Source organism: Myotis daubentonii, chromosome 5 (genome assembly GCF_963259705.1).
Source record: "Myotis daubentonii chromosome 5, mMyoDau2.1, whole genome shotgun sequence".
Classification (NCBI taxonomy): Eukaryota; Metazoa; Chordata; class Mammalia; order Chiroptera; family Vespertilionidae; genus Myotis; species Myotis daubentonii.
Window position 1 is genome coordinate 27,532,046 of NC_081844.1, and position 27,374 is coordinate 27,559,419.

General features: G+C 54.7%; 1 protein-coding gene across 12 annotated transcripts; it reads left to right on the top strand.

Moving 5' to 3' along the window:
- The first annotated feature begins 1,984 nt into the window (after window positions 1–1,984).
- On the top strand, window positions 1,985–27,374 carry TYK2 (tyrosine kinase 2). Of its 12 annotated transcripts, none has more exons than XM_059696845.1 (26): window positions 2,033–2,245; window positions 2,518–2,691; window positions 2,938–3,111; window positions 3,432–3,647; window positions 12,508–12,631; window positions 12,752–12,899; window positions 13,244–13,407; window positions 15,276–15,642; window positions 16,083–16,301; window positions 16,388–16,545; window positions 18,335–18,443; window positions 18,534–18,723; window positions 18,800–18,903; window positions 18,999–19,181; window positions 19,252–19,339; window positions 20,215–20,342; window positions 21,149–21,284; window positions 21,368–21,522; window positions 22,621–22,771; window positions 23,447–23,544; window positions 23,652–23,844; window positions 24,113–24,231; window positions 24,641–24,813; window positions 25,001–25,118; window positions 26,006–26,116; window positions 26,206–27,374. In XM_059696845.1, exons 4-26 carry the CDS (start codon window positions 3,452–3,454, stop codon window positions 26,338–26,340), a joined length of 3,567 nt encoding a protein of 1,188 aa, XP_059552828.1. In that variant the 5' UTR covers window positions 2,033–2,245; window positions 2,518–2,691; window positions 2,938–3,111; window positions 3,432–3,451; the 3' UTR covers window positions 26,341–27,374. The 12 variants fall into 12 exon arrangements, 11 of the variants coding, with proteins under 11 accessions (XP_059552827.1, XP_059552831.1, XP_059552828.1 ...); XM_059696843.1 differs by lacking the exon at window positions 2,518–2,691 and having other exon boundaries at window positions 26,206–26,376; window positions 26,560–27,374; XM_059696847.1 differs by lacking the exon at window positions 2,518–2,691 and having other exon boundaries at window positions 26,206–26,376; window positions 27,088–27,374.

Sequence of the window (27,374 nt, forward strand, 5' to 3'; positions counted from 1 at the left end):
ATTGATTTCAGAAAGAGGAAGGAAGAGCAGGGGAGGGAGAGAGAGATAGAAACATCAATGATGAAAGAGAATCATTGATTGGCTGCCTCCCGTACGCCCCCTACTGGGGATGGAGGCCACAACCCAGGCATGTGCCCTGACTGGGAATCATACGTGACCTCCTGGTTCATAGGTTGACGCTCAGCCACTGAGCCACGCTGGCTGGGCCCTCTCCTTTATTACAGACACTCTGGCAATGACTCCATGTCAGCACAAGTCCCCCCATTTCCCTCCAGCTGCACATTATGCCCTCAGCAGGGTGAATCCCTCAGCCCAGTTTCCCAGGTACCAGGCTACCTCTACTATCTCACTGGATCCCCATAGCTGCCCTGTGGGGGAGAATCTATCTTTCCTCATACGTTCTCAGACTCAGAAAGGAGTAGCCATGTGCCCCTGACCACAGCAGTTAGGGCTCCGACTCCAGAAATAAACCTGTCTCTGCCCTTTTGTGCCGTGACCTGAAAAAGTTACTCAACCCATCTGACGCTTGTTAAAACGGCAAGGAAGACTTGAGCCGGGTCTATTGCAAGAGGGGATTGTAACAGGGTTGAGAGTTCAGGCTCCTCGCTGAATACAGCAAAGACAGCTGGGGATTGTGAGCCAAGGGAGGGGGTGTTGTCTATGGATGGGAAATGACTACATCAAGGGTAGAGGGACTCTTGCTAAACTGAACTGAGAATTCTTGCTAAAGAGAGGCCAAGGGCTTATATGCATCAAAGATGAGGGACGAGGAACTTGATCAGATATCAAGGGTGGTGGGATGGCTTAGAACAGTGGCTCCCAACCTTTTTTTGGCCATACCCCACCTAAGCCTCTCTAGAATCCTGATGCCCCCCTGTGACATATGATTCTTATTATTCAAAAAGTGAACTCCTATTGACGTGGAGGAAGCCTAAAAGGTCATCAACTTGGTCTAAACAAGCCTCCAAAGACCACGGCATCCATGAAAGAGAAAAACAAAAGAACGAAAGGACAGTTGAAGTACTGAGGAAGAAACCACTAAGAAATTGTTTTAAAAAATAATTATTAAGTGATATAAAAAATAGCAAATAAAGCTTCAAAACATGTAAGAGAACTGAAATGCATAAATATGTCACAATATATTTATATACTGTATATTAGGCCCCTAGAACCATAAGAAATGCAAAAAAATTCAGTTAATAACTCACTCTCGAATTGCCCCCCTTAAATATCAAATTGCCCCCCTAGGGGGCGTGTGTCCCACGATGGGAACCACTAATGTAGAAGGAGTCTTTGCCCAGACTGGACTGGGCGAAGACAGAACACAGGCCAAGGTCGAAGGCTAGTGGCAAAGAAGGCTCAGAGACGAAAATTTGGTTCAGGGAAGGGTCTTTGGCACCTCTCTGTGCCTGCTTCTCTCTGAGAAATGGGTGGAAGAGCCGCCACTCAGGACCGCGGCCAGGATCTCCTTCTCTGTCAAGGACAGCGACCGGGAGTGGGGAGGATTAGAACTCCAATCAGGAGGGACATCCACGCTGCTCCTGGCAGCAAGGGGGCCTCCGAGGACAGGGTGAGGGAAACGTGAGAGGCGGGGAGGGAAACGCCTCCGGTATCCGAGGAGGGGGTCTCAGCCGGCGAGGTGGGGCTGGCCAGGCAGACGCGAGGAGGTGGAAGGTGGAGTCACATGGTGGGGCTGGGGGATGGAGGGCGCGCAGCTGCAGCCCTGACCTCGGAAAATAGGATCTGGGCTTGCGGCGGTCAGGCCGGAAGTCTAGGGTAAACAGAGCCCGAAGAACCCCGAGTCCCCAGAAACCCGCACTCTTCCGCCCGCGGGCGCGGACTGCCCTGTGCGTCCCCCGCCCCCCCGTCCAGTCAGCCAATCGCTGACGCTGAGTCACTTCCGGAAGCCGATTGAGCCAATCGCGGTTGAGCGAAAGGCGAACCAGGGACCAATAGGAGCGCCTCTGTCGCAGCGAAAGGACCAATGGTTACGTGTGACGGAAAGGGAGGCAGCCAATGAGGGTGGCCTTTTCAGGTGGCCCAGGGGAGGCGGCATCTCGGCGGCGAGCAGTCGGCGGCTGCCCGTGGTGGCAGGGCTGGGTCCCGGGTTCGAGCCGGAGCCCCGGGAGAGGGTGAGTGTGACGGAGGTCACCTGGAAGGATGCGGCCGCGGGCGGCGCGGCACTGGCCGCGCGCTGCAGGAGGTGGATAGGAGCGCCCGCTGCCTCCGGACCGGTCGATGCCCGGTGGGTGCCCGTCACATTTCCTGCCCCTGCCGGCAGGGTTGGGGGCTTGGATGTGTGGTGTGCACGCTTCCTGAGTGCAGACCTCATCCCGACCCCTTCGTCACAGCTGGGTCTGGGCTCAATGGGGGCGAGGAAGGATGGGCACCCCAAAAGCCCCGTCCCCACGATCTTATTTTAAACGCTAATAGAACAATAATAGTAGACATTGATCAAGGGCCCGGGCCCTGTGCACAGCCTTTTCCTTGCCTCATCTCCGTGAATCCTCCCCACAGTCTTCGAGGGAGAGACCTTTATACGCCCATTTTCCAAATGAGGAAACAGGCTTAGAGAGAGAAGCTGATTCCTGGGGAATCCGACATTATGCTATGACAACATTCTCCTCTTCCCACCGCCGTTCGTCTTAAATCAGTCAGATCGGTGGAATCGCCGACAGCCCCTCCCTGGAGGTACTGGAGACCTTAGGGGGCCTGGGGCCTGGGCCTGGCCTTCAAAAGTCTGGGAGCTAGTTCCGGAGGAGCGAGCTGGACTGAACCCCTCCTAGGCTTGGGCGAGTCACAAGGGCCAGGGGTCACTCAAGGGGGTGGAGGTGGGAGGCAAGGGATCTTGGCTTAAAAGAGAAAAAGCCATCATGAGGATGAAACCAATAATAATGATTTTACTCTTGTTTTTGTCATATTTGTTATTTTCTTCAGGCCCATATCAAGGTCTGTGCTGAGCGTACGAACATGCAGAATTGTGGTGAACCAGCAGGACCATCTTTTGATGGCAACGGTCTCAGCATCTCCATTCTCCAGATGGGGAAACTGAGGCCCGGGAGTAGCTAAGTGACTTGCTGGACACAGGGAGCGTCCAGATTCACCCCCCAGGTTCGTTTGTCTACACCTGCCTGCCTGGTTATTTTGGGAATAATGTGTTGAGAACAGATTTTCGTATTGGTGCTAGTTAGTCCAGTAAAGAGGTGGATGTTGCTATTGTTCATGATGGGTCTAAAAGGTGGGGATGCATTCCCCAACCCCATCAAAGGTGTGGAAACTGAGGCTCAGGGAGGGGAATTAGGTGCCTGAGGTTGCATGGCAAGGGGAGTTCACAATATCCCCTCGGGCCTCAGTCTAAATGGGCAGCAGGTTGAGGTACTAACAGGAGCCCTAGGCTGAGGCCTGGGGACTAATGGGTTGTCCCTTCCCAGCCAAGCCAGCTGTCAAGAGCATGCCTCTGTGCCATGGGGGGGCCACCGCCGGGGGCAGCAAGCCCGATGGGGACGAAACTCAGCTCACAGCCATCACAGGAGGCCTGAAGGTGCTCCTGCACTGGGCTGGCCCTGGCAGCAGGGAGCCCTGGGTCACTTTCAGCGAGGCCACACTCACCGCAGAGGAGGTCTGCGTTCACATCGCACACAAAGTCGGTGAGTCCCATGGCAGGGGTGAAGGTTTGGGCAACGGCTGAACCCCATCCATCGTCTGCCTGTTCATTCAGAAGACATTGAGTGAGTGCCTACTATGTGCCAGCCCCAAATCACTGCCTTTGTAGTGCTGATATTCTCATAGGGAAATCATAATAAATAAGAAAACGGTGTAGGAGGGCAGAGATAGATCATAGAGGAAATTTAAAACTTAAGGAGATAAGAGAGGGAGCCATGGGGTTATCTGGGGGAAGATGAGTACCAGGCTCAGGGAACAGCATGTGCAAAGGCCCTGAGGTGGGAACTTGTCAGCAACAGCTAGATCTGAATGAGAGGACACAGGAGTAAGTGAGGGAAAGCGGGGGAACAGTGAAGGTCATGCAGGGCCTTGTGGGCCTCAGGGAGGCCTTTGGACTTTACTCCAAGTGAGGTGGGACTGTGAGCAAAGGAGGGACGTGACTGGGCTCAGGTGTTCACACGTCTTCTCTGGTTGCTGTAGGGGGAACATACTAGTGGGTGAGGGTGGGAGTAGGGAGGCCATGGCAGAGGTGATTTCCAGGTGGGAGATTATGGGGGAGAGGTCAGTCAGGGCAAGATCTTACAATGCCTTAAACGCCAGAGGGAGGAATTGCGAGTTTAGGCTTTTTCTTGAGAGCAGTAAGGAACCAGAGAATAGCTGGAAGAGCCTGTAGTAGATGTGCTCAAAAGTATACTTTCTTCTGCCAGAGGAGGAGGAGGTCTCGCTAAGGGGACTTTGCTTACATGCCCCTTCCTCCAGGAAGTCCTCTCAAACTCCCTCCCCCATAACTGGATGGGGGGCCTTCTGGAGGATTTCTACAACACCTTGTACTTTTCAATCAGTGGCTGATTCTTAAAAGAACTCAGATGGATGTGCCGGGTGATGTGAAACACGTCCGTCAGAGGGAATAGCACGTGTGAGGAGAGCCTGCTCAATTTGAGGAAGCAAAAGTAAGAGTAACTGGAGTGTCAGTTTCAAGAATTTGGAAGAGAAAATAGGAATTGAAAGCAGGCCATAATTGTAAGGTCCAGGTCATGGTTATTCTGTGATGAGGGGCAATAGGGAGCCATGGAATGTTTAAGCCAGAGAATGAAGCAGTCAGATGGGCTTTAGGAAGTTGTCTCAGAGGGAGGCATTCTCCTGCGGGAGGCAGTACACCGGGATGCAGTGACAGAGCAATTTGGCATCATCTCACACGGTTGGAATGTGCATTCTCTGAGGCCACACAGCTCTGCTCCTAGATAGTCACCATACAGACACTCAGCTCATGTGTTCCTGGAGACGCACATGAGAATGTTTAGAGCTGCCTCATTTATCTTAAGATGGGAGGCCAGCTTAAAGTCCCTCTGCAGGAGAATGCACACATAAACAGCCGTGTAGTTGAACACTGGAATACTGTAGAGCCACGAAAAGGGAATTTAACCAATGTTACAAGTATCATCAGGTAGCATGAAAAAGCAAATTGCGGGGTATTGGTGGTATAAGACCACATTTTCGGTTTATAATATTCAAGACTAGAGCATAGAGGATATGAAAATAATAAATTCTACTTCAGGAATATGGTTACCTCTTTGTGGGAGGGAAAAGGAAGTGGATGTAGATGGGGCTTCAATTGTACTTTCTAAGTTTTACTTCTTTATCTGGCGGCTGGTACTTAGGTGATTATGAATTATTCTGAAAGGACTCTTTTGTATAAAAAAATTAAGTGATGTGTAGTTAAAAAATGCCTCAGATGGCCAGTGTGGGGAATGACAGCAAGTCCGGAGGCTGGAATCAGCCTGGCTTTGGATTTGAAGGAAGTGGCTGGATCCTAGAGAGATGGTGGATATAGAAAGAGCAGGACTTTTACCCATCAGAAGTGAAAAGGGTGGGAGGAGTTGAGAACAAGGACCAAGTCCTGGCTTAGGAACTGGACAGAGGCCCTGGCTGGTGTGGCTCAGTTGGTTGAGTGTCGTCCTGGGCACTGAAAGGTTGCCAGTTCGATTCCTGGTCAGAGCACATGCCCAGGTTGTGGGCTTGATCCTCGGTCCAGGTGGGTCGGGATGCATGCAGGAGGCAGCTGATCGATGATTTTCTCTCTCCCTCTCTCTCTTTCTCCTCCTCCCTTTCCTTTCCTCTCCCTCTCCTTTCCTCTCTGTTGAAAAAAAAAAAAAAAGTCAATGAAAACGTATTTAAAAAAGAACTGACACAAGAGGGGGCAGGTGTGGGGAGCTTGGATGAGATCTGTTTGGAACAAGCACCTCTAAGGGAGCTTCTGACATCCAGGAGGAGACAGCCAGGAGTAGTTAGGTATGTTTTCCCGGAGGAGACAGCCAGGAGTAGTTAGGTATGTTTTCCCGGAGGAGACAGCCAGGAGTAGTTAGGTATGTTTTCCCGGAGGAGACAGCCAGGAGTAGTTAGGTATGTTTTCCCGGAGGAGACAGCCAGGAGTAGTTAGGTATGTTTTCCTGGAGGAGACAGCCAGGAGTAGTTAGGTATGTTTTCCAGGAGGAGACAGCCAGGAGTAGTTAGGTATGTTTTCCAGGAGGAGACAGCCTGGAGTAGTTAGGTATGTTTTCCCAGAGGAGACAGCCAGGAGTAGTTAGGTATGTTTTCCCGGAGGAGACAGCCAGGAGTAGTTAGGTATGTTTTCCCGGAGGAGACAGCCAGGAGTAGTTAGGTATGTTTTCCTGGAGGAGACAGCCAGGAGTAGTTAGGTATGTTTTCCAGGAGGAGACAGCCAGGAGTAGTTAGGTATGTTTTCCAGGAGGAGACAGCCAGGAGTAGTTAGGTATGTTTTCCAGGAGGAGACAGCCAGGAGTAGTTAGGTATGTTTTCCCGGAGGAGATAGCCAGGAGTAGTTAGGTATGTTTTCCCGGAGGAGAGAGCCAGGAGTAGTTAGGTATGTTTTCCCAGAGGAGATAGCCAGGAGTAGTTAGGTATGTTTTCCCGGAGGAGACAGCCAGGAGTAGTTAGGTATGTTTTCCCGGAGGAGAGAGCCAGGAGTAGTTAGGTATGTTTTCCCAGAGGAGATAGCCAGGAGTAGTTAGGTATGTTTTCCAGGAGGAGACAGCCAGGAGTAGTTAGGTATGTTTTCCCGGAGGAGAGAGCCAGGAGTAGTTAGGTATGTTTTCCCGGAGGAGAGAGCCAGGAGTAGTTAGGTATGTTTTCCCGGAGGAGACAGCCAGGAGTAGTTAGGTATGTTTTCCCGGAGGAGACAGCCAGGAGTAGTTAGGTATGTTTTCCCGGAGGAGACAGCCAGGAGTAGTTAGGTATGTTTTCCCGGAGGAGACAGCCAGGAGTAGTTAGGTATGTTTTCCCGGAGGAGAGAGCCAGGAGTAGTTAGGTATGTTTTCCCGGAGGAGAGAGCCAGGAGTAGTTAGGTATGTTTTCCCGGAGGAGACAGCCAGGAGTAGTTAGGTATGTTTTCCCGGAGGAGAGAGCCAGGAGTAGTTAGGTATGTTTTCCCGGAGGAGAGAGCCAGGAGTAGTTAGGTATGTTTTCCCGGAGGAGACAGCCAGGAGTAGTTAGGTATGTTTTCCCGGAGGAGACAGCCAGGAGTAGTTAGGTATGTTTTCCCGGAGGAGACAGCCAGGAGTAGTTAGGTATGTTTTCCCGGAGGAGACAGCCAGGAGTAGTTAGGTATGTTTTCCCGGAGGAGACAGCCAGGAGTAGTTAGGTATGTTTTCCCGGAGGAGAGAGCCAGGAGTAGTTAGGTATGTTTTCCCGGAGGAGACAGCCAGGAGTAGTTAGGTATGTTTTCCCGGAGGAGACAGCCAGGAGTAGTTAGGTATGTTTTCCCGGAGGAGATAGCCAGGAGTAGTTAGGTATGTTTTCCCGGAGGAGATAGCCAGGAGTAGTTAGGTATGTTTTCCCGGAGGAGATAGCCAGGAGTAGTTAGGTATGTTTTCCCGGAGGAGACAGCCAGGAGTAGTTAGGTATGTTTTCCAGGAGGAGACAGCCTGGAGTAGTTAGGTATGTTTTCCCGGAGGAGACAGCCAGGAGTAGTTAGGTATGTTTTCCCGGAGGAGACAGCCAGGAGTAGTTAGGTATGTTTTCCCGGAGGAGACAGCCAGGAGTAGTTAGGTATGTTTTCCCGGAGGAGACAGCCAGGAGTAGTTAGGTATGTTTTCCCGGAGGAGACAGCCAGGAGTAGTTAGGTATGTTTTCCCGGAGGAGACAGCCAGGAGTAGTTAGGTATGTTTTCCTGGAGGAGACAGCCAGGAGTAGTTAGGTATGTTTTCCAGGAGGAGACAGCCAGGAGTAGTTAGGTATGTTTTCCAGGAGGAGACAGCCTGGAGTAGTTAGGTATGTTTTCCCGGAGGAGACAGCCAGGAGTAGTTAGGTATGTTTTCCCGGAGGAGACAGCCAGGAGTAGTTAGGTATGTTTTCCCGGAGGAGACAGCCAGGAGTAGTTAGGTATGTTTTCCTGGAGGAGACAGCCAGGAGTAGTTAGGTATGTTTTCCAGGAGGAGACAGCCAGGAGTAGTTAGGTATGTTTTCCAGGAGGAGACAGCCAGGAGTAGTTAGGTATGTTTTCCAGGAGGAGACAGCCAGGAGTAGTTAGGTATGTTTTCCCGGAGGAGATAGCCAGGAGTAGTTAGGTATGTTTTCCCGGAGGAGAGAGCCAGGAGTAGTTAGGTATGTTTTCCCGGAGGAGATAGCCAGGAGTAGTTAGGTATGTTTTCCCGGAGGAGACAGCCAGGAGTAGTTAGGTATGTTTTCCCGGAGGAGAGAGCCAGGAGTAGTTAGGTATGTTTTCCCAGAGGAGATAGCCAGGAGTAGTTAGGTATGTTTTCCAGGAGGAGACAGCCAGGAGTAGTTAGGTATGTTTTCCCGGAGGAGATAGCCAGGAGTAGTTAGGTATGTTTTCCCGGAGGAGACAGCCAGGAGTAGTTAGGTATGTTTTCCCGGAGGAGACAGCCAGGAGTAGTTAGGTATGTTTTCCCGGAGGAGACAGCCAGGAGTAGTTAGGTATGTTTTCCCGGAGGAGACAGCCAGGAGTAGTTAGGTATGTTTTCCCGGAGGAGATAGCCAGGAGTAGTTAGGTATGTTTTCCCGGAGGAGACAGCCAGGAGTAGTTAGGTATGTTTTCCCGGAGGAGAGAGCCAGGAGTAGTTAGGTATGTTTTCCCGGAGGAGACAGCCAGGAGTAGTTAGGTATGTTTTCCCGGAGGAGAGAGCCAGGAGTAGTTAGGTATGTTTTCCCGGAGGAGACAGCCAGGAGTAGTTAGGTATGTTTTCCCGGAGGAGACAGCCAGGAGTAGTTAGGTATGTTTTCCCGGAGGAGACAGCCAGGAGTAGTTAGGTATGTTTTCCCGGAGGAGACAGCCAGGAGTAGTTAGGTATGTTTTCCCGGAGGAGACAGCCAGGAGTAGTTAGGTATGTTTTCCCGGAGGAGACAGCCAGGAGTAGTTAGGTATGTTTTCCCGGAGGAGAGAGCCAGGAGTAGTTAGGTATGTTTTCCTGGAGGAGACAGCCAGGAGTAGTTAGGTATGTTTTCCCGGAGGAGACAGCCAGGAGTAGTTAGGTATGTTTTCCCGGAGGAGATAGCCAGGAGTAGTTAGGTATGTTTTCCCGGAGGAGATAGCCAGGAGTAGTTAGGTATGTTTTCCCGGAGGAGATAGCCAGGAGTAGTTAGGTATGTTTTCCCGGAGGAGACAGCCAGGAGTAGTTAGGTATGTTTTCCAGGAGGAGACAGCCTGGAGTAGTTAGGTATGTTTTCCCGGAGGAGACAGCCAGGAGTAGTTAGGTATGTTTTCCCGGAGGAGACAGCCAGGAGTAGTTAGGTATGTTTTCCCGGAGGAGACAGCCAGGAGTAGTTAGGTATGTTTTCCCGGAGGAGACAGCCAGGAGTAGTTAGGTATGTTTTCCCGGAGGAGACAGCCAGGAGTAGTTAGGTATGTTTTCCCGGAGGAGACAGCCAGGAGTAGTTAGGTATGTTTTCCCGGAGGAGACAGCCAGGAGTAGTTAGGTATGTTTTCCCGGAGGAGACAGCCAGGAGTAGTTAGGTATGTTTTCCCGGAGGAGACAGCCAGGAGTAGTTAGGTATGTTTTCCCGGAGGAGACAGCCAGGAGTAGTTAGGTATGTTTTCCAGGAGGAGACAGCCAGGAGTAGTTAGGTATGTTTCCCAGGAGGAGACAGCCAGGAGTAGTTAGGTATGTTTTCCCGGAGGAGAGAGCCAGGAGTAGTTAGGTATGTTTTCCCGGAGGAGACAGCCAGGAGTAGTTAGGTATGTTTTCCCGGAGGAGACAGCCAGGAGTAGTTAGGTATGTTTTCCCGGAGGAGAGAGCCAGGAGTAGTTAGGTATGTTTTCCCAGAGGAGACAGCCAGGAGTAGTTAGGTATGTTTTCCCGGAGGAGACAGCCAGGAGTACTTAGGTATGTTTTCCCGGAGGAGACAGCCAGGAGTAGTTAGGTATGTTTTCCCGGAGGAGACAGCCAGGAGTAGTTAGGTATGTTTTCCCAGAGGAGATAGCCAGGAGTAGTTAGGTATGTTTTCCAGGAGGAGACAGCCAGGAGTAGTTAGGTATGTTTTCCCGGAGGAGATAGCCAGGAGTAGTTAGGTATGTTTTCCCGGAGGAGACAGCCAGGAGTAGTTAGGTATGTTTTCCCGGAGGAGACAGCCAGGAGTAGTTAGGTATGTTTTCCCAGAGGAGATAGCCAGGAGTAGTTAGGTATGTTTTCCCGGAGGAGACAGCCAGGAGTAGTTAGGTATGTTTTCCCGGAGGAGAGAGCCAGGAGTAGTTAGGTATGTTTTCCCGGAGGAGACAGCCAGGAGTAGTTAGGTATGTTTTCCCGGAGGAGACAGCCAGGAGTAGTTAGATATGTTTTCCCGGAGGAGACAGCCAGGAGTAGTTAGGTATGTTTTCCCGGAGGAGATAGCCAGGAGTAGTTAGGTATGTTTTCCAGGAGGAGACAGCCAGGAGTAGTTAGGTATGTTTCCCAGGAGGAGACAGCCAGGAGTAGTTAGGTATGTTTTCCAGGAGGAGACAGCCAGGAGTAGTTAGGTATGTTTCCCAGGAGGAAACAGCCAGGAGTAGTTAGGTATGTTTTCCCGGAGGAGACAGCCAGGAGTAGTTAGGTATGTTTTCCCGGAGGAGACAGCCAGGAGTAGTTAGGTATGTTTTCCCGGAGGAGACAGCCAGGAGTAGTTAGGTATGTTTTCCCGGAGGAGACAGCCAGGAGTAGTTAGGTATGTTTTCCAGGAGGAGACAGCCAGGAGTAGTTAGGTATGTTTCCCAGGTGGAGACAGCCAGGAGTAGTTAGGTATGTTTTCCCGGAGGAGAGAGCCAGGAGTAGTTAGGTATGTTTTCCCGGAGGAGACAGCCAGGAGTAGTTAGGTATGTTTTCCCGGAGGAGACAGCCAGGAGTAGTTAGGTATGTTTTCCCGGAGGAGAGAGCCAGGAGTAGTTAGGTATGTTTTCCCAGAGGAGACAGCCAGGAGTAGTTAGGTATGTTTTCCCGGAGGAGACAGCCAGGAGTACTTAGGTATGTTTTCCCGGAGGAGACAGCCAGGAGTAGTTAGGTATGTTTTCCCGGAGGAGACAGCCAGGAGTAGTTAGGTATGTTTTCCCAGAGGAGATAGCCAGGAGTAGTTAGGTATGTTTTCCAGGAGGAGACAGCCAGGAGTAGTTAGGTATGTTTTCCCGGAGGAGATAGCCAGGAGTAGTTAGGTATGTTTTCCCGGAGGAGACAGCCAGGAGTAGTTAGGTATGTTTTCCCGGAGGAGACAGCCAGGAGTAGTTAGGTATGTTTTCCCAGAGGAGATAGCCAGGAGTAGTTAGGTATGTTTTCCCGGAGGAGACAGCCAGGAGTAGTTAGGTATGTTTTCCCGGAGGAGAGAGCCAGGAGTAGTTAGGTATGTTTTCCCGGAGGAGACAGCCAGGAGTAGTTAGGTATGTTTTCCCGGAGGAGACAGCCAGGAGTAGTTAGATATGTTTTCCCGGAGGAGACAGCCAGGAGTAGTTAGGTATGTTTTCCCGGAGGAGATAGCCAGGAGTAGTTAGGTATGTTTTCCAGGAGGAGACAGCCAGGAGTAGTTAGGTATGTTTCCCAGGAGGAGACAGCCAGGAGTAGTTAGGTATGTTTTCCAGGAGGAGACAGCCAGGAGTAGTTAGGTATGTTTCCCAGGAGGAAACAGCCAGGAGTAGTTAGGTATGTTTTCCCGGAGGAGACAGCCAGGAGTAGTTAGGTATGTTTTCCCGGAGGAGAGAGCCAGGAGTAGTTAGGTATGTTTTCCCAGAGGAGATAGCCAGGAGTAGTTAGGTATGTTTTCCCGGAGGAGACAGCCAGGAGTAGTTAGGTATGTTTTCCCGGAGGAGATAGCCAGGAGTAGTTAGGTATGTTTTCCCGGAGGAGACAGCCAGGAGTAGTTAGGTATGTTTTCCTGGAGGAGACAGCCAGGAGGTAGTTAGGTATGTTTTCCCGGCTGCAGTTCAGAGAGAGAGATCAGAATAGATTTGTGTTAGTCAGTCTAGGATAGGTTTAGCTGCACTAACAAGCAATCCCCCCACCCCCAACCTGTGATTTTCCTGGGTTAAAACAATAAAGGTACCTAAAATCAAATGCAGGTCAGATGGGGCAGGGAAGATGGCAGAAGAGTTTATTTCCAGGCCTGGAAGTGTGCATATCTGTCTGCTCACATCCCATTGGCCAGAAACCAATCCAGTGCCCCATCCAAGCTGCAAGGGAAGCTGGAAAACGTGGTCTGCTGTGAGGCCACAGCATGGTCAACATATTGCATTATCCTCTGTCAGCAGGGGAGGAGGCCTAGGGAAGGCTTGTGAAAGGAGATAGCCGTCTGGGGGCCCGTAGGGTCATGGCCGCAGACGCTGACACCAGATGTTCTTTCTTCCCTTTCCAGGCATCACTCCACCCTGTTTCAATCTCTTTGCCCTCTTTGATGCCCAGGCCCAGGTCTGGCTGCCCCCAAACCACGTTTTTGAGGTCTCCAGAGACACAAACTTGACGCTGCACTTCCGCATGAGGTGGGTGAAGGCCTGTGGGAAGGCTTGTCCCCTTTGTTCTAGCTCTTCTCTCCCCATGAATCCCATCTTCCTGGAGCTGAATCGGCACTCAGCCCTAGCTGTGCCCCTCCCTTCCTGTAGGTTTTATTTCCGCAACTGGCATGGCACGAATCCTCAGGAGCCAGCTGTGTACCGCTGCAGGCCCCCAGGTGTCGAGGCTTCGTCAGAACAGGCAGAGCAGGGGGTGCAGCTCCTGGACCCAGCCTCCTTTGAGTACCTCTTTGAGCAGGTAGGAGCAGGGCTGGGAAGTGGGGTTATTTATGGGGGACTGAGGGGCAGTTGAGGCACCCCCTCTTCTTTCTACAATTATAGCTAGCAGGTTTCAGCTCACACAACCTGGAGTCCTTTTTCTACGTGAACCAAAGGGTTCTGAGAGTCTTAGGATTGCGTGGGAAAGAGTGCTGTGATCGATTAGTGATGTCTGCCACAGGCATGGGCATAGGACGCATGCATGCTGTATATTTAGCCTTTGCAGAAAATGGGAAGTCCCTCTTTCCCCTCCCAAAGTGGCCAGAAGCTGAGGAGTGAACAGGTTTTCGGGCCTCCCTCTCAATCCGATTTCCCCACCCCTAGGGCAAGCACGAGTTTGTGAATGATGTGGCATCGCTGTGGGAGCTGTCGAGTGAGGAGGAGATCCACCACTTTAAGAACGAGAGCCTGGGCATGGCCTTTCTGCACCTCTGTCACCTTGCTCTCTGCCGTGGCGTTCCCCTGGAGAAGGTGGCCAAGAAGACCAGGTGCCTGGGCATGGGGCAGAGACACGGCGGAGGTGGATGGATATGTGTGGGCATCCGGGGGCCAAGGCAGAGACCTTGTATACTGCCATGCCTTCATTTATTGAACACCTTCTGTATGCTGGCACTAGTTGTGGTTGTTGAGGACACAATAGTGAACAAGTCAGACAAAAATCCCTGCCCTCTTGGCTCTCACATCTGGTGAAAAAGACAGGCAATAAAATAAATACAAAAGTAAAATGTATAGTGTTCCAGATGGTGATAAAGTGCAATGGGGGGAAATTAAGTAGGAAAAGAGAAAGAAGGGGAATGCCAGGGGATGAGGGGTATATAATTTAAAATTGAGTAGCTGGGGAGTTTCTCACTGAGCAGGTGATGGTCACATTCAAAGATTTGAAGGAAGTGAAGGAGGAAGCCATATGGATATCTGGGAGAAGAGAATTCTGTACAGAGGGACAGCCAGTGCAAAGGCCCTGAGGCCGACTGTGCCTGATATGTTGGAGGAGGTGTGGCTAGAGTAGGGTGAACTTGGAGAACTTCCTAGCATTCAAGGGCAGGAAGGAGTTAGCTATGTTTACCTACAGCCAAGGGCTAGAGTAATCGGGGTACACTGCCTGGACGAGGCAGCAGGAAAGCCGGGTCTTTCAGGACCAGCAGTTCTCCTTAAAGCACATATTTTTCAGTCCCTGACCTGTCATCACTCTGGAGGACTAGGGCTGTGGCAGCAAACGAAGCCCAGGGTGCTAGCAAACCCAGAGGAGGCAGCCTATCCAGCCTGGAGACCAGAGAACACTTCCCAGGGGAGGTGACACTTCTGCTGAGACCTAAAGGTTGAGCCCTAGCCAGTTTGGCTCAGTGGATAGAGCGTTGGTCTGCAGACTGAAGGGTCCCAGGTTCAGTTCAGGTCAAGGGCACATGCCCCAGTTGTGGGCTCAATCCCCAGTGAAGGGCGTGCAGGAGGCAGCTAATCAGTGGTTCTCTCTTATCATTGATGTGTCTATCCCTTTCTCCCTCTCCCTTCCTCTCTGAAATCAATAATAATATATTTAAAATAAAAATTAAAAAAAGACCTAAAGGTTGAGTCATCTTTATCCAGTTATGGACTGTCTTGGCGCAAAGCATTCTAGGCAGATGGAATAGCATATACAAAGGCCCAGAGGCAGAAGATGGCAAAAGCCTATTTCCAGAGGAACTAGATGTAGAATATGATTGCTCAAGTGCAGGAGTTGGCAAGACACTAGTCAACTACTTCCAGTCGGGAGCCCTGGAAGGCTTGGAAGTGGGGGTGGAAGGTAGCTAGAACCTCAAGCTTTTGGGTCCCTCTGGTCAAGGGGTGGGAGAGAAGGCTAAGGACATAGAGACTGAGGCTTGGAAACATGTCATCTACGGGGGCTATCCTGGTAGGTGATGGGGAGATGGCTTAATGGGGCAGGGCTTTGTGACGAGCAGAGCGGCTCCCAGAGCTGTTCCTTTTATTGATGATCAAAATATTAGTGATAAATACAATAGCGACTTCAGTGATAATAACAGCTGACAGTGACATAGTCCTTCTCATTCTGTCATCAGCCCTATAGGTGGGCACTGTTTGCACCCATTTTTCAGAGGAGCAGACACAGCCTTATAGAGCTTGTTAGTTATCCAAGAACCGGGATTTCCGCCCCATAGTCCCCTCCTGAGTCCTGTGCCCTGGTCCCCGCCACCATCCAGCCTCCCTGTGCTGGCCCTTTATTCTCTCTTTCTACCTCACGACAGCCTGCCTATTTTCTAAACGAGGCAGCTGTGGTTCAGGGAAGTTGACTCATTTACCACATGTCATCCAGCCAGGCCTGCAACCCAGGCCCCTAACCAGCCCCTCTCGGTCATTTTCACAGCTTCAAGGACTGTATCCCGCGCTCTTTCCGGCAGCAGATCCGGCAGTACAATGCGTTCACTCAGCTACGCCTGCGGATCATCTTCCGCAAGTTCCTGCACGCCTTCCAGCCAGGCAGCCTTTCCCAGCACGTCGTCATGGTCAAGTACCTGGCCACACTTGAGCGGCTAGCACCCCGCTTCGGCACGGAGCGTGTGCCTGTGTGCCACCTGGAGCTGCTAGCCCAGGCCGAGGGGGAGCCCTGCTATATCCAGGACAGTGCACAGGCCCCTGGGGATCCCAAGTCCAAGTCTGCGGTCGAACCGCCCACTCATGAGGTGCTGGTGACCGGCACTGGCGGCATCCAGTGGCGGCCAATACAGGCAGAGGTGAGCAGGGTGCCTCTTCATCTGGGGGTCCAGGTGGGGACGGGCGGGAGCTTCCTGTTCAACCTTGGCCATGGTCTCTGAGGGGGACTATGGTGAGCCCTTTCCCCTCATGGCTCTGGGGTCTGTCCTTCTGTTCCCTGGGGTCTGTGTCCTCTGCCTGGCCCCTGGGGACCTGATTTCTGGGGTCTGTACTTCTGGGAACCCCCTTGGACTTGGGGGATGAGAGGGGTAAGATCCTCCTCTCTGCCCTCCCTGAGGTTCCTGCTTCTGGCATGTGTCTCTTGTGGGTGGGTCCCCGTCCCACCTGTGACACCATGACTTAGGAAGAGATACTTAAGACTTCCTGTTCCCTCCAGTTCCGGCTCCAGCTCCAGCCTACCCCCATGGGGAATGCGCGGGGGACTAAACAGGCATAGCCCTGCTCAAATCAACCTCCCTAGGTGCTGGGTTTCCAGGGTCCCGGTGGTGGTGACGGTGGCAGCAGCAGGAATCCTCATGCTGGCTTATCTGGGAAGAAAGCCAAGGCCCAGCAGCGGGGCGGCCAGCCCGTGGACAGGCCGCGGGAGGCGCCGTGGGCCTACTTCTGTGACTTCCGGGACATCACCCATGTGGTGCTGAGAGAACGCCACGTCAGCATCCACTGTCAGGACAAGCGCCTGGTGGGGCCCGGGGCGGGGCGGGGCTGAGGGCCGGGCTGCAGGCATCCCCAGCTGTGACGCCCGCCTGACATCCCCGCGGCCTGTAGGAGCTGACCCTGCCTTCCCTGGCCATCGCCCTGTCCTTGGTGTCACTGGTGGACGGCTATTTCCGCCTCACGGCCGACTCGAACCACTACCTGTGCCACGAGGTGGCTCCTCCACGGCTGGTGATGAGCATCCAGGACGGTGTCCACGGGCCCCTGCTGTGAGTGCCCGAAGGGAGGCTGGGCGGCACGGACTGTGGTGGTGGCAGCTGCCAACTAGACCCTGCGTTCTGAAGGACTGGGGGGCTCAAGTGAGATGTGTGCAGATGTTTGTGTGCCTGCACTTGTGTGAGTGTGTGTGAGCACGTGTGTGCAAGCATTTGTGTCTAGTCTGTACCCGTGAGTGTGAGCACATGTTTGCCTGCGCAAGCATGCGTTATGTGTTTAAGTATTCACGCATACCTCCGTGTGCATCCATTCATATCTGTGAGTGCATACGTGTGCTCACTCATGTGTGCTTATGTGCAGGTGCACCCACATGTGTGCTTGTCCGTGTGTGTTTATTCCCATGTGCGTGCATGCGAGTGCGGCACCAGGGATTGTCGAGGGGGAGAGAACACCTGCAACGGGGTGGGCGGCATGTCGTGCTGAGGGGGCCTGGGTTTGGGACCGTCGCTGTGCGTGTCTGGACGTTTGACAGCCCATGTGGTGTGCGGCAGTGTCACTGCTCCAGTGGCTGCACATAAAATTGTCATCACGCATTTTCACGTGGGATGTGATGGGTGATTTTAGGGGGCTGTGTTGTACAGATATTGGTGGCCATTCAGAAATACGTGTGGGTGTGTACAGCCCCACAGATGTGTGTTGTCCCGGTCATTGTGGGTCACTGAGCGATTCTGTGTGGACTTGTAGGGTAGAGGCTATGAAGGGACAGTGCTTATATGGCAGTCAGATGCCTGTGTGGCCGTCCTGCATGCTGCCAGGTCGTGGTTAGTGACTGTCAGCTTACCTGGTCATTGGCCTTGTGCCTGAGTGTCCTTTGTCCTACCTGTAGCCCTGGGACTTGCCCCTGAGGGTTTCTGAGAGGTCTGAGCCTAGGCTATGCACCAGCGGAGGGTGCAGTGGCCGTTTCCCTCCTGAGAGCTGTGTCCTGTCACGGCTAGGTGTGTGCCGCTCTGACAGCGTCCGTGGCCACGTCAGTGTGTCTTAGTCTGTGCGGGTTGCTCTAACAGACTACCGCAGACCAGCTGGGTTATAAACAACAGACATTTATTTCTCACAGTCCTGGAGGCCAGGTCTGGTGCCAAGTTCAAGGCACCAGTAAGCCCAGTGTCTGCTGAGGGCCCACTTCCTAGTTCAAGACAGCTTTCTCCTTGCTGGGTCCTCAAATGGTGGGAAGGGGCACGGAGCTCCTTGGGGTCCGTTTCATGAGGCATTAATCCCATTCATGAGCGCTCCGTCATCATGACATCATCACCCTGCCAAGTCCCCACCTCCCATACCATCACACTGGGGGTTAGGGCTTCAACATGGGAACTTCAGGGAGCACCAACATTCAGTCGGTAGCAGCGTGTGCGCCGCACATGCAGGCGTCTGGGCCTGTGTAGCGGGGTCACCTGTGGTGTCTGTGCTCATGGCGGCTGTCACCTCTGGGTCTGGGCTGTTGAGGCCCTGTATTGCCTTGTTACGCTGGGTAAGCAGCTGTGTCTAGGGTCAGCTGTGGGACAGGCTGTTCATTGTGTGTCACCCGTGAGTGTACGGCTGGGTGTGTGTCCATCAGCGTTGGATTCCTATCTGTGTCACTGTGTCAGTGATGGTGTCTGACAGGCACGCACAAGTGCGCCTGTGTGAGTTGTCATGTGTGACTGTTCTAGCTGTGTGTGTGTGTGTGTGTCCCAGACTCTGTCACCACATAAGCAGATGTGTCTCACATTTGTCCCAGCTGGGAGTGTGCCTCTCCGGGCGGGTGGGCCCAGCGGTGCCCCCTGACGCCGCCCCTGTCCTCCACAGGGATCCGTTTGTGCTGGCCAAGCTGCAGCGCGAGGATGGCCTCTACCTTATCCACTGGAGCACCAGCCACTTCAACCGCCTCATCCTCACGGTGGCCCAGCAGGACCCGGTGGGCCTGGGGCGGGGGTTCTGGGCTGGGCCTGGGTGTACTCCCTGCCTAGACCCCTGCTCACCGCCCTCGTCCTGCCGCCCGCCCCAGGCACCTGGCACGCCGCTTTTGCGCCTGTGGAAGTTCCCCATTGAGCTGTGTGAGGGCACCTTCAGGCTGCAGAGCTGGGACCGGTCCTTCCCCAGCGTGCGGGGGCTGCGGGCTGCCCTGCAGGGCTGCTCACTGCGGGCCGGTGACCACTGCTTCTCCCTGCGCCACTGCTGCCTGCCGCAGCCAGGGGGTATGATGGCAGGGGGCCACGGGGGGGGGTGGCTCCCCCCACGCCAGCCCTCAGTGACTTTGCTCCCGCCCCCCAGAGATCTCCAACCTCATCATCATGCGGGGGCCTCAAGCCAGCACCAGGCCTCTCAACCTCAGCCAGCTCAGCTTCCACCAGGTCTGCCAGGATGACCTCACCCAGGTGTGTGTGGGTGTGGGGCCCCTGGGGCACAGGGGGAGCGGGGAGGGCAGTCACCAGCGGTTGTCATGGAGATGTTCTCTGCCATGTTCCCCCAGCTGTCCCACTTGGGCCAGGGCACGAGGACCAATGTGTATGAGGGCCTCTTGAGAGTTGGGGGCAGAGTCCCTGAGGAGGACGATGCATATGTTGGGGACCCCACCTTGCCCGGAGGGGGCCATGGGCAGGAGCTGCGAGTGGTGCTGAAGGTGTTAGACCCTAGTCACCATGACATCGCCCTGGTAAGTGAGTGTGATGGGGGTCGGGAGAGCGGCAGGGTCGGCGGCCACCTGACCTGACCTGCCCTCACAGGCTTTCTACGAGACGGCCAGCCTCATGAGCCAGGTGTCCCACGTGCACCTGACCTTCGTCCACGGTGTCTGCGTGCATGGCTCTAAAAGTGAGTGGACCCCAACACACACGCCCTGCCATTTATAGGCCGACTCCCCCCACTTGTACCCACTACCAGTGCTGTACCCCAACCCTTGACCTGCATCCTGATCCCTGACTACACACCGACCCTTGACCAACATCCTGACTATGCCGCAATCTGTGACTACCCAATGCTCACCTGTACCCCAACCCGACTATATGCCAACCCATTGCAGCTCAGCCTCTGACTGTACCGTGGCCATTACCTACACCCCAACCCTCAACCACACCCTGACTCCTGACTGCATCCCATCCCTCACCCACCACCCAGATGCCTCTACAGACCAGCCCCCATCTGCCCTCTGACCCCAGCAGGACTGTGACCCCATGCAGACCCCCAGCCATGTTGGGCACCCTAGGCCTCCAAGACCTCAGCCCCTGCCCCACCCCTGTGTAACTCAAACTCCTTGCCCAGGGCGACCACAGAACCTGAACCCCGTGTGTCCATCTCTTGCTTTCCCCTAACACCGGCCTGCACCCGACTCTACATACTTTCCACCCCGAGCACCTCCACCCTGTGGGATCCTAGCATCACTGATGCCCCAGCCTCAAGCTCTGTACCTCCAGCTCGTCTGCACCCACCTCCAGGTCCTCAGGCCCATGCTCACCTTTCTCACTGACAGGCAGCTGTTCTCTACCCGGACTCTCCCTAGACCCAAATGACACCCTTCGCCTCTGCCTCATCCTGCACCCACCTCAACCTATGCTCCATCCTGCAATTCTTCTCTCCCCAAAGTCACTCGCAAGCCCCAGACCGCCCCCAGTCCCAGCCCCCATGTTCCTTCCCCGGCGCCCTGGAGGGTGGAGCAGGTGGGCAGCCCCTGCAGCAGCTGGCCTTTGCAGATATCATGGTGACAGAGTACGTGGAGCATGGACCCCTGGACGTGTGGCTGCGGCGGGAGAGGGGCCGTGTGCCCGTGGCCTGGAAGGTGGCAGTGGCCCAGCAGCTGGCCAGTGCCCTCAGCTACCTGGTGTGTGGCCTGTGGGCGGGGCCTGGGTCAGCAGGGTGGGCCAGTTCTGGGTGGTGAGGCCTCAACACATCCTTGAATCCACACACTGACCTCTGGAGGTCTTTCCACAAACCTCCTCTGCTCACATACCCCTGTGGCTCCCTTCTCCCCTGAGAGAGCACCTAACTCTTCCACTTGGTGTGCTGTGAGGCCTGGCCTCGGCCACCTGTCACTCTCTCTTGCCATTCATCCCCAGCCCTGCCTGGTTCTCTCACCCTGGTTTCCAGAGCACCCACTGTGTGCCACGCTCTGCCATAGGCCTTGGGAACACACAAAGAACAAAACAGACAGAAGCCTCTATCCTTTGGGGAGCCAGTGGTTTTAGTTAAAGAGATAAACAAGAAATAATAATTCGGTGTGTTACATAATCTGTTAGGAAGTAGTAAGCAGCATTCTGGGAGAGTAGGGGTGGAGGTAAGGAGGTGCTACAAGTTGGGGAAGAGGTGAAGTTTTAAATAGATGGGGTGGAGCATTCCCCAGGTGCGGCCCAGGCAGAAGGAACAGCAGTGCAGAGGCGTGCCTGGCGTGGGTCTGAGGACAGCGGTGGGGTCCTCTGGCCTTTTGTTCCAGGCCAAGCGTCTTACCCACCAGCTCTGGGAGGACAGGAAGGACCCACTGGGCACCCAGTGGTGTCCGGTCACAACGACACGGATTGGGATCCCAGTAATGACCTTGGTTGTCTCTTTCACACGGGCTGTCCCGTGGGATGGGGTGGGGACAGGGTCCAGAGGCCCTAGTGGTCATGCCCCCTCTCCTTCCTTCCCCAGGAGGACAAGCGCCTGGCTCATGGTAACGTGTGTGGCCGGAACATCCTGCTGGCACGTCTAGGGCTGGCGGAGGGCACCAGCCCGTTCATCAAACTGAGCGACCCTGGCATGGGCCTGGGCGCCCTCTCCAGGGAGGGTGAGGACTGGGACCGGGCTGGGCATGGGGACCGGTTTGCCCCACTCCTTTCACCTGTGGTGACCTCTGGCCCTGGCCCCCAGAGCGGGTAGAGCGGATCCCCTGGATGGCCCCCGAGTGCCTGTTCGGTGGGGCCCACAGCCTCAGCACCGCCGCTGACAAGTGGGGCTTCGGTGCCACCCTCCTGGAGATCTGCTTCGATGGGGAGGCCCCCCTGCAGGACCGCAGCCCCGCCGAGGTACATGTGGGCGACCCGGGGACCCTCTCACAAAGGGGCCAGCACCTCCGAGGAGTCGAGCTGCCCCCTCTGGCCTGTGTCGCCTCATCTCTTTGAGGCTCCGTCAGGTTACCTGTCAGTGGGGTGATCCATAGTCCCGACCTCCAAGGTCACTGTGGCACACAGCAAGTGAGGGACTGCTGCCCTGGCCGGTTTGCTCAGTGGTTAGAGTGTCAGCTCAAGGATTCTAGCGTCGAGGGTTCGATTCCTGAAAAAGGAGACGTACCTCAGTTGCAGGCTCAATCCCCAGCCCTGATGGGTGTGCAGGAGGCATCCAATAGATGTGTCTCTCACATCGATGTTTCTCTCTCTAGCTCTCCCCCTCCCTTCCACTCTCTCTAAAAATCAATGGGAAAATATCTTTGCGTGAGAATAAAAAATAATAAAATAAGTGACTGCTTCGGTTTTAGATACAGTGCCCAGGCCAGCGATGGAGCACAGGCTAGAGGGGAGGTCCCAGAGGATAGCCCTGACCTAGCGGAGGCATCCGGCAAGGCTGCCCAGAGGAAGGGTTTTTTTTTGAAGGGAGAGAGAGACAGAGAAACATCAGTTTGTCGTTCTGCTTATTTATAAATTCATTGGTTGATTCTTGTATGTGCTCTGACCAGAGATCAAACCTGCAACTTTGGTTTGTCGGGTGATGCTCTAACCCACTGAGCTGCCTGGCCAGGGCCAGGAGGTTTTAGTCTAAGTACAGAAATACCGCAGTGGCCCAGGCTAGGGAAGGGTAGCCTCAGCACAACTTATTCAGAGACCCAGAGGCTGGGTGCATTCTGGGAGCTGCGTCTGCCGAGCTGGGAGCAAAGGTGGGTGGCAGCCAGGACAGGAAGGGCCAAGTGTGAGGTGCTCTGCATAGCAGAGTCTGCTGGACTTGGGTTCAAGTCCTGGCTCTGCTGTGGCAGGCAAGTCGGCCGAGGCTCGGTTGCCTCATCTGTAAGTTGGGGTGTCGGAACAAGGACCTGTCTGGCCTAGCCCTGCCGCTCTGGGGATTTAGCTCTGCCTCTTGGGCAAGGGGCCTCGGGAGGGGGGTCACTCACTCTTCAGGCCCCTTCTCCACAGAAGGAGCGCTTCTACCAGGAGCAGCACCAGCTGCCTGAACCCTCATGCCCGGAGCTAGCCACGCTCACCAGCCAGTGCCTGACCTATGAGCCGGCTCAGCGGCCTTCCTTCCGCACCATCCTTCGTGACCTCACTCACCTTCAGCCCCAAAGTGAGCCCCAGACCGGTGCTGGGACCTTGGGCGGGGGGAGGGGCCAGGAACCCTGTTGACACAGGCTCAGTGCACCCAGGATCTCTGCACAGTGGCTCAGGGTGTGTGCTGGATCCTAAGTGATGAGAATGACCCGAGTTCTTAGCGTTTTATTTGGGGACAGCCACACATTTTTTGGGTGAATTAGACCCTCAAAATTTTTTGGTTTTGCTTTCTCTCTTTAAAAAAAAATTTTTTTTTAATTTATTTCAGAGAGGAAGGGAGAAGGAGGGAGAGAGAGAGAAACATCAATGATGAAAGAGAATCATTGCTCGGCTGCCTCCTGCACGCCCCCCACTGGGGATGGAGCCCTCAACCCAGGCATGTGCCCTGACCGGGAATCGAACCGTGATCTCCTGGTTCATAAGTTGACACTCCAGCACGCTGGTCGGACTTGCTTTCTCTCTTGATGAAGAGTTTGTGCCCTTTACCCAGTCATTGGACATCCCAGGTGTCAGTTTGATGCAGCCAACTCTGCATTTTGGACTAGAAGTGGAATTTTCCAGCTGTTGCAGAAGCTTTCCTGATCTCTGGGTTGGATGCTGGGGGACGCGGTCACTTGCTCTCTGTTTCCCGGAGTGTGGGCCTGCCGGGGAAAGGGTCAGGGTCCGGCCTCACCCACCGTGGCTTTTTCAGATCTTGTTGAAATCTTGTGTGTGAATCCAACCTCGCCAGCGTCAGACCCCACAGTTTTCCACAAGCGCTACTTGAAGAAGATCCGGGATCTGGGTGAGGTGAGGGCCAATGGAGGGGTCTGGCTGTTAGAAAGAGACCTGCATGTTGGCAAAGCCGGGGGTGGGGGTGGGGCAACGGGGCGCTGACCGTCCTGCGTCTGGGCCAGGGTCACTTCGGCAAGGTCAGCCTGTACTGCTATGACCCGACCAACGAAGGCACCGGCGAGATGGTGGCCGTGAAGGCTCTCAAGGCGGACTGCGGCCCTCAGCTCCGCACCAGCTGGAGGCGGGAGATCGACATCCTGCGCACGCTCTACCACGAGCACATCGTCAAGTACAAGGGCTGCTGTGAGGACCAAGGTGGGCGGCCATGAGGGCCTGAGGGCCTGGCCGATTTGAGCCTCTCAGCCCCAGGCTGGAGGACACAGTTCGTAGGCGAAGGGGGGGCGGCTTCCTTTCCACCCCCCAGCTCTGCTCCCTCCCTCTACCGGGACGGCATTCAGGATGGATCCATTCTACCCGAGGACTAGGCCTAGTGTGGGCAGGTGTTGGCTTTTCCTCCCCACCTTGGGGTGGGAACTGAGGGTTCAGGGGAGCGGCCCCCAGCCCCTGCCTCTGTGACCCTTAGGCGAGAAATCGGTCCAGCTCGTCATGGAGTACGTGCCTCTGGGCAGCCTCCGAGACTACCTGCCCCGGCACCGCGTAGGGCTGGCCCAGCTGCTGCTGTTCGCCCAGCAGATCTGCGAGGTAGGCCCACCACGCCTGCTCACAGAGCTGCCCCTTCCCTTTGGCCTGGCCTGAGTGTCCCAGCCCTTCGCTTGCCGGGCTCCGCCCCTGGGCCGGCTTGCCTCTGTACTTATCCCTTCAGCCATCACCTGGCCACAACCCCAGTGGCTGGGTTGCCAACCTGCCTAGTTTCCACTTTTGAGACTCCCTCTGCTCACTGGGCCACGCCCAGCAGCCCCACCCCTCCCAGTTCGCCCCTCTGTGGCCCTGCCCCTGCTGTCCTGCTGGGCTCCACCTGCCATACTGCCCGCTTTTGCCCAGGGCCCTGCAAGCCAGCCCTGACTGCCCCCCACCATCCTGGTCACAGCTCCTCAGGCCCCCCCACCTTGCCCCACTGGTCATGACCCGCCCTGCCCCGCCTCGCCCCTAGGGCATGGCCTACCTGCACACCCAGCACTATGTCCACCGAGACCTGGCTGCCCGCAACGTGCTGCTGGACAACGACAGGCTGGTCAAGATCGGGGACTTTGGCCTGGCCAAGGCCGTGCCCGAAGGCCATGACTACTACCGTGTGCGCGAGGATGGGGACAGCCCCGTGTTCTGGTGACCAGGCGAGACCCAGCCAGGGGGGGTGCCAGGGGGAGGTGGATGCTGGGGTCTCAGCTGACAAGGCCTTATCTCAGGGAAACTGCTCTCTCTTAAGGATGGGGCCCTAACAGGGGCCAAGAGGCTCCCAAGCCCCAGATAAGGACTCCATCCTGGTCTGGCCTTGACTGCCCACTCCCCGCAGGTACGCTCCTGAGTGTCTGAAGGAGTGTAAGTTCTACTATGCGTCCGATGTCTGGTCCTTTGGAGTCACCATGTATGAACTGCTGACCTACTGTGACTCCAGCCAAAGCCCCCCCTCGGTGAGAGCCGGGCCCACACGGCCACCGCGTACCAGAGGAGTCAGAAAGCCATGGGTTCAATTCCCAACTCCCCCAGCTTAGCCAGTGCTTAACCCACCAGAGCCTCAGGGTCCCGGTCTGTAAAATGGGACTGTGAGGCTTGGCTTGCGACAGAAACCCACTCAAATCGGAACGGCTTCTTCTGCTGTTTGCACTCGAGGGAAGAGTTGGGGCACAGCTTGGTCTAGACTAGACCCTCATGTCATCATGAGTCCCATTTTCTCTGTCTCTCAGCTCTGCTGTTCTCTGTGGTAGCATCTCTTAGGCAGGCCCTCTCTCTTGTGGCAACAGCTCCCCACCCACCCTGCCTTCCAGGCACCCATTTCCCTCAGGTGAGGGGTTAAAAGGGGTCCTCTTCTCCGCTTAATTCTCAGGACTCTCTGATTGGCCCAGCTTGGCTCATGTGTCCTCCAGGGAGCCAATCACTGTGTATCCATGGGCCATAATAATTGGCCAGGCCTGGGCTGGGGGAGGAGGGGGAGGAGCAAAGAATATGTTAGATGTTTCTTCCCCAAGTCAATGATAGTGCCTATATAGGAAGGGAAAAAAGATCCTTTACGGGCAAAAACAACTTGCCGGGAGGTTTTATAACACCGCCATCACCTGACTCAGACTTACTGTATGAATATGAGTTTATTTAACTTTCACAATCATCCCAGGCAGTTGATGTTTTTACCCCATTTTACAGATGGGAAAACTGAAGCCTAAGGAAGTGAGATCCTAAGTCCAAAGTTATGCAGTTGAGAAGTGATAGAGACAGGACTAGGACCCCTGTGGTCCCACCGAAAGCTCCTGGCCTCTGCCTCGGCGGTCCTGCCTGTTGAAGACTTGTCTTGTTTCTTCTGTAGAAATTCATCGAGCTCATAGGCCTCACCCAGGGGCAGATGACGGTACTGAGGCTCACTGAGCTGCTGGAACGAGGGGAGAGGCTGCCACGGCCAGAGAAATGTCCCCATGAGGTGAGACACCCCCCGCCCCCACTTTTCCCCTGTCCCTGTCATCAGACTGGATAGAGCAGCGACCACAGCCCCCGTTTTTCCTCCCCCAGATCTATGTCCTCATGAAGAACTGCTGGGAGGCAGACGCCTCATTTCGCCCAACCTTCCAGAACCTCATACCCATCCTGAAAACGGCCCACGGGAAGTACCAGGGCCAGGCCCCCTCGGTGTTCAGTGTTGGCTAAAGCGCGCCAGCAGCTCTGCTTCCGGGAGTCGAGCAGGTAGTACCCACGGAGAGGGCCTCCCGCTTCTGCCCAGGGAGACTTTGGCTTCACCCACTGCCCGTGTGTTGCCCCTTGAGACCCCAGCTCTGGGACCTGACTCTCCTTGTCTTCACCCATCCGCTGTCATAACAGTGCCAGAGGCCGGGTGGCCTATGCACACCAGCAATTCATTTCTCACAGGTCTGGGCTCTGCGAAGTCAACGCTCAAGATGCCAGCATTGTTGCACGTGGGCGAAGGCCCTCCTCCCGGTTCCTAGCCTGCGCCTTCGCACTGCACCCTCTCCAGGTGGGAGGGGGCGAGGGGTCTTTCTGGAGCCTGTTGTATATGGGCACTAATCCCACTCATGAGGGACCACCCACCTCCCGAAGACCCACCTCCTAATACCATCACATCGGGCCTTGGGGTTTCAATGTCTGAATCTTGAAGGGACTTAAACTTTCAAGCCATAGGATCCTCCACAGCCATAGCCTTCCACAGGCTCTGGAGAGACCCAGGACCAACAAGGGGCTAATCAGTCCCTTGAATCCGATCCTCATGCCTTCCCCCAGCCCTGCCCTGGGAGCCCACCATCTCCGCTAGCGAGTAATACACTCGTTTCCTCTGCCCGGGACTCTGGTCTTTGGGTCCTTCTTCTGCAAGTGCCTGCTCCTCTGGGGACTGCAGCCGCAGCAAGACACGACGGGAGAAGCCACATTGCTCACCTCTAGATCCCCAGTGCCAGGGACGCAGAAGGCGCTCAATAACTACTTGTTATATATCCCAGCAAAGGGTTGGCGGGGCTTCGTGCCACGTCGGTAAGACTGCCAGTTTCACCCTTTCCTCCCTGTGCGGCCTCAGGCGAGTGACTCTCCTTATCGGAGCCTCCATTCTCAACTGTGGGCTGGGGGTGGTCACGCCTGCTGTCTCGGAGGACAAATGTAAAGAGATTGTGTATGTCGAGTGCTTAGCTGAGAGACATGCAAACAACTACTTAATAAACAGTTGATCTTGTTAA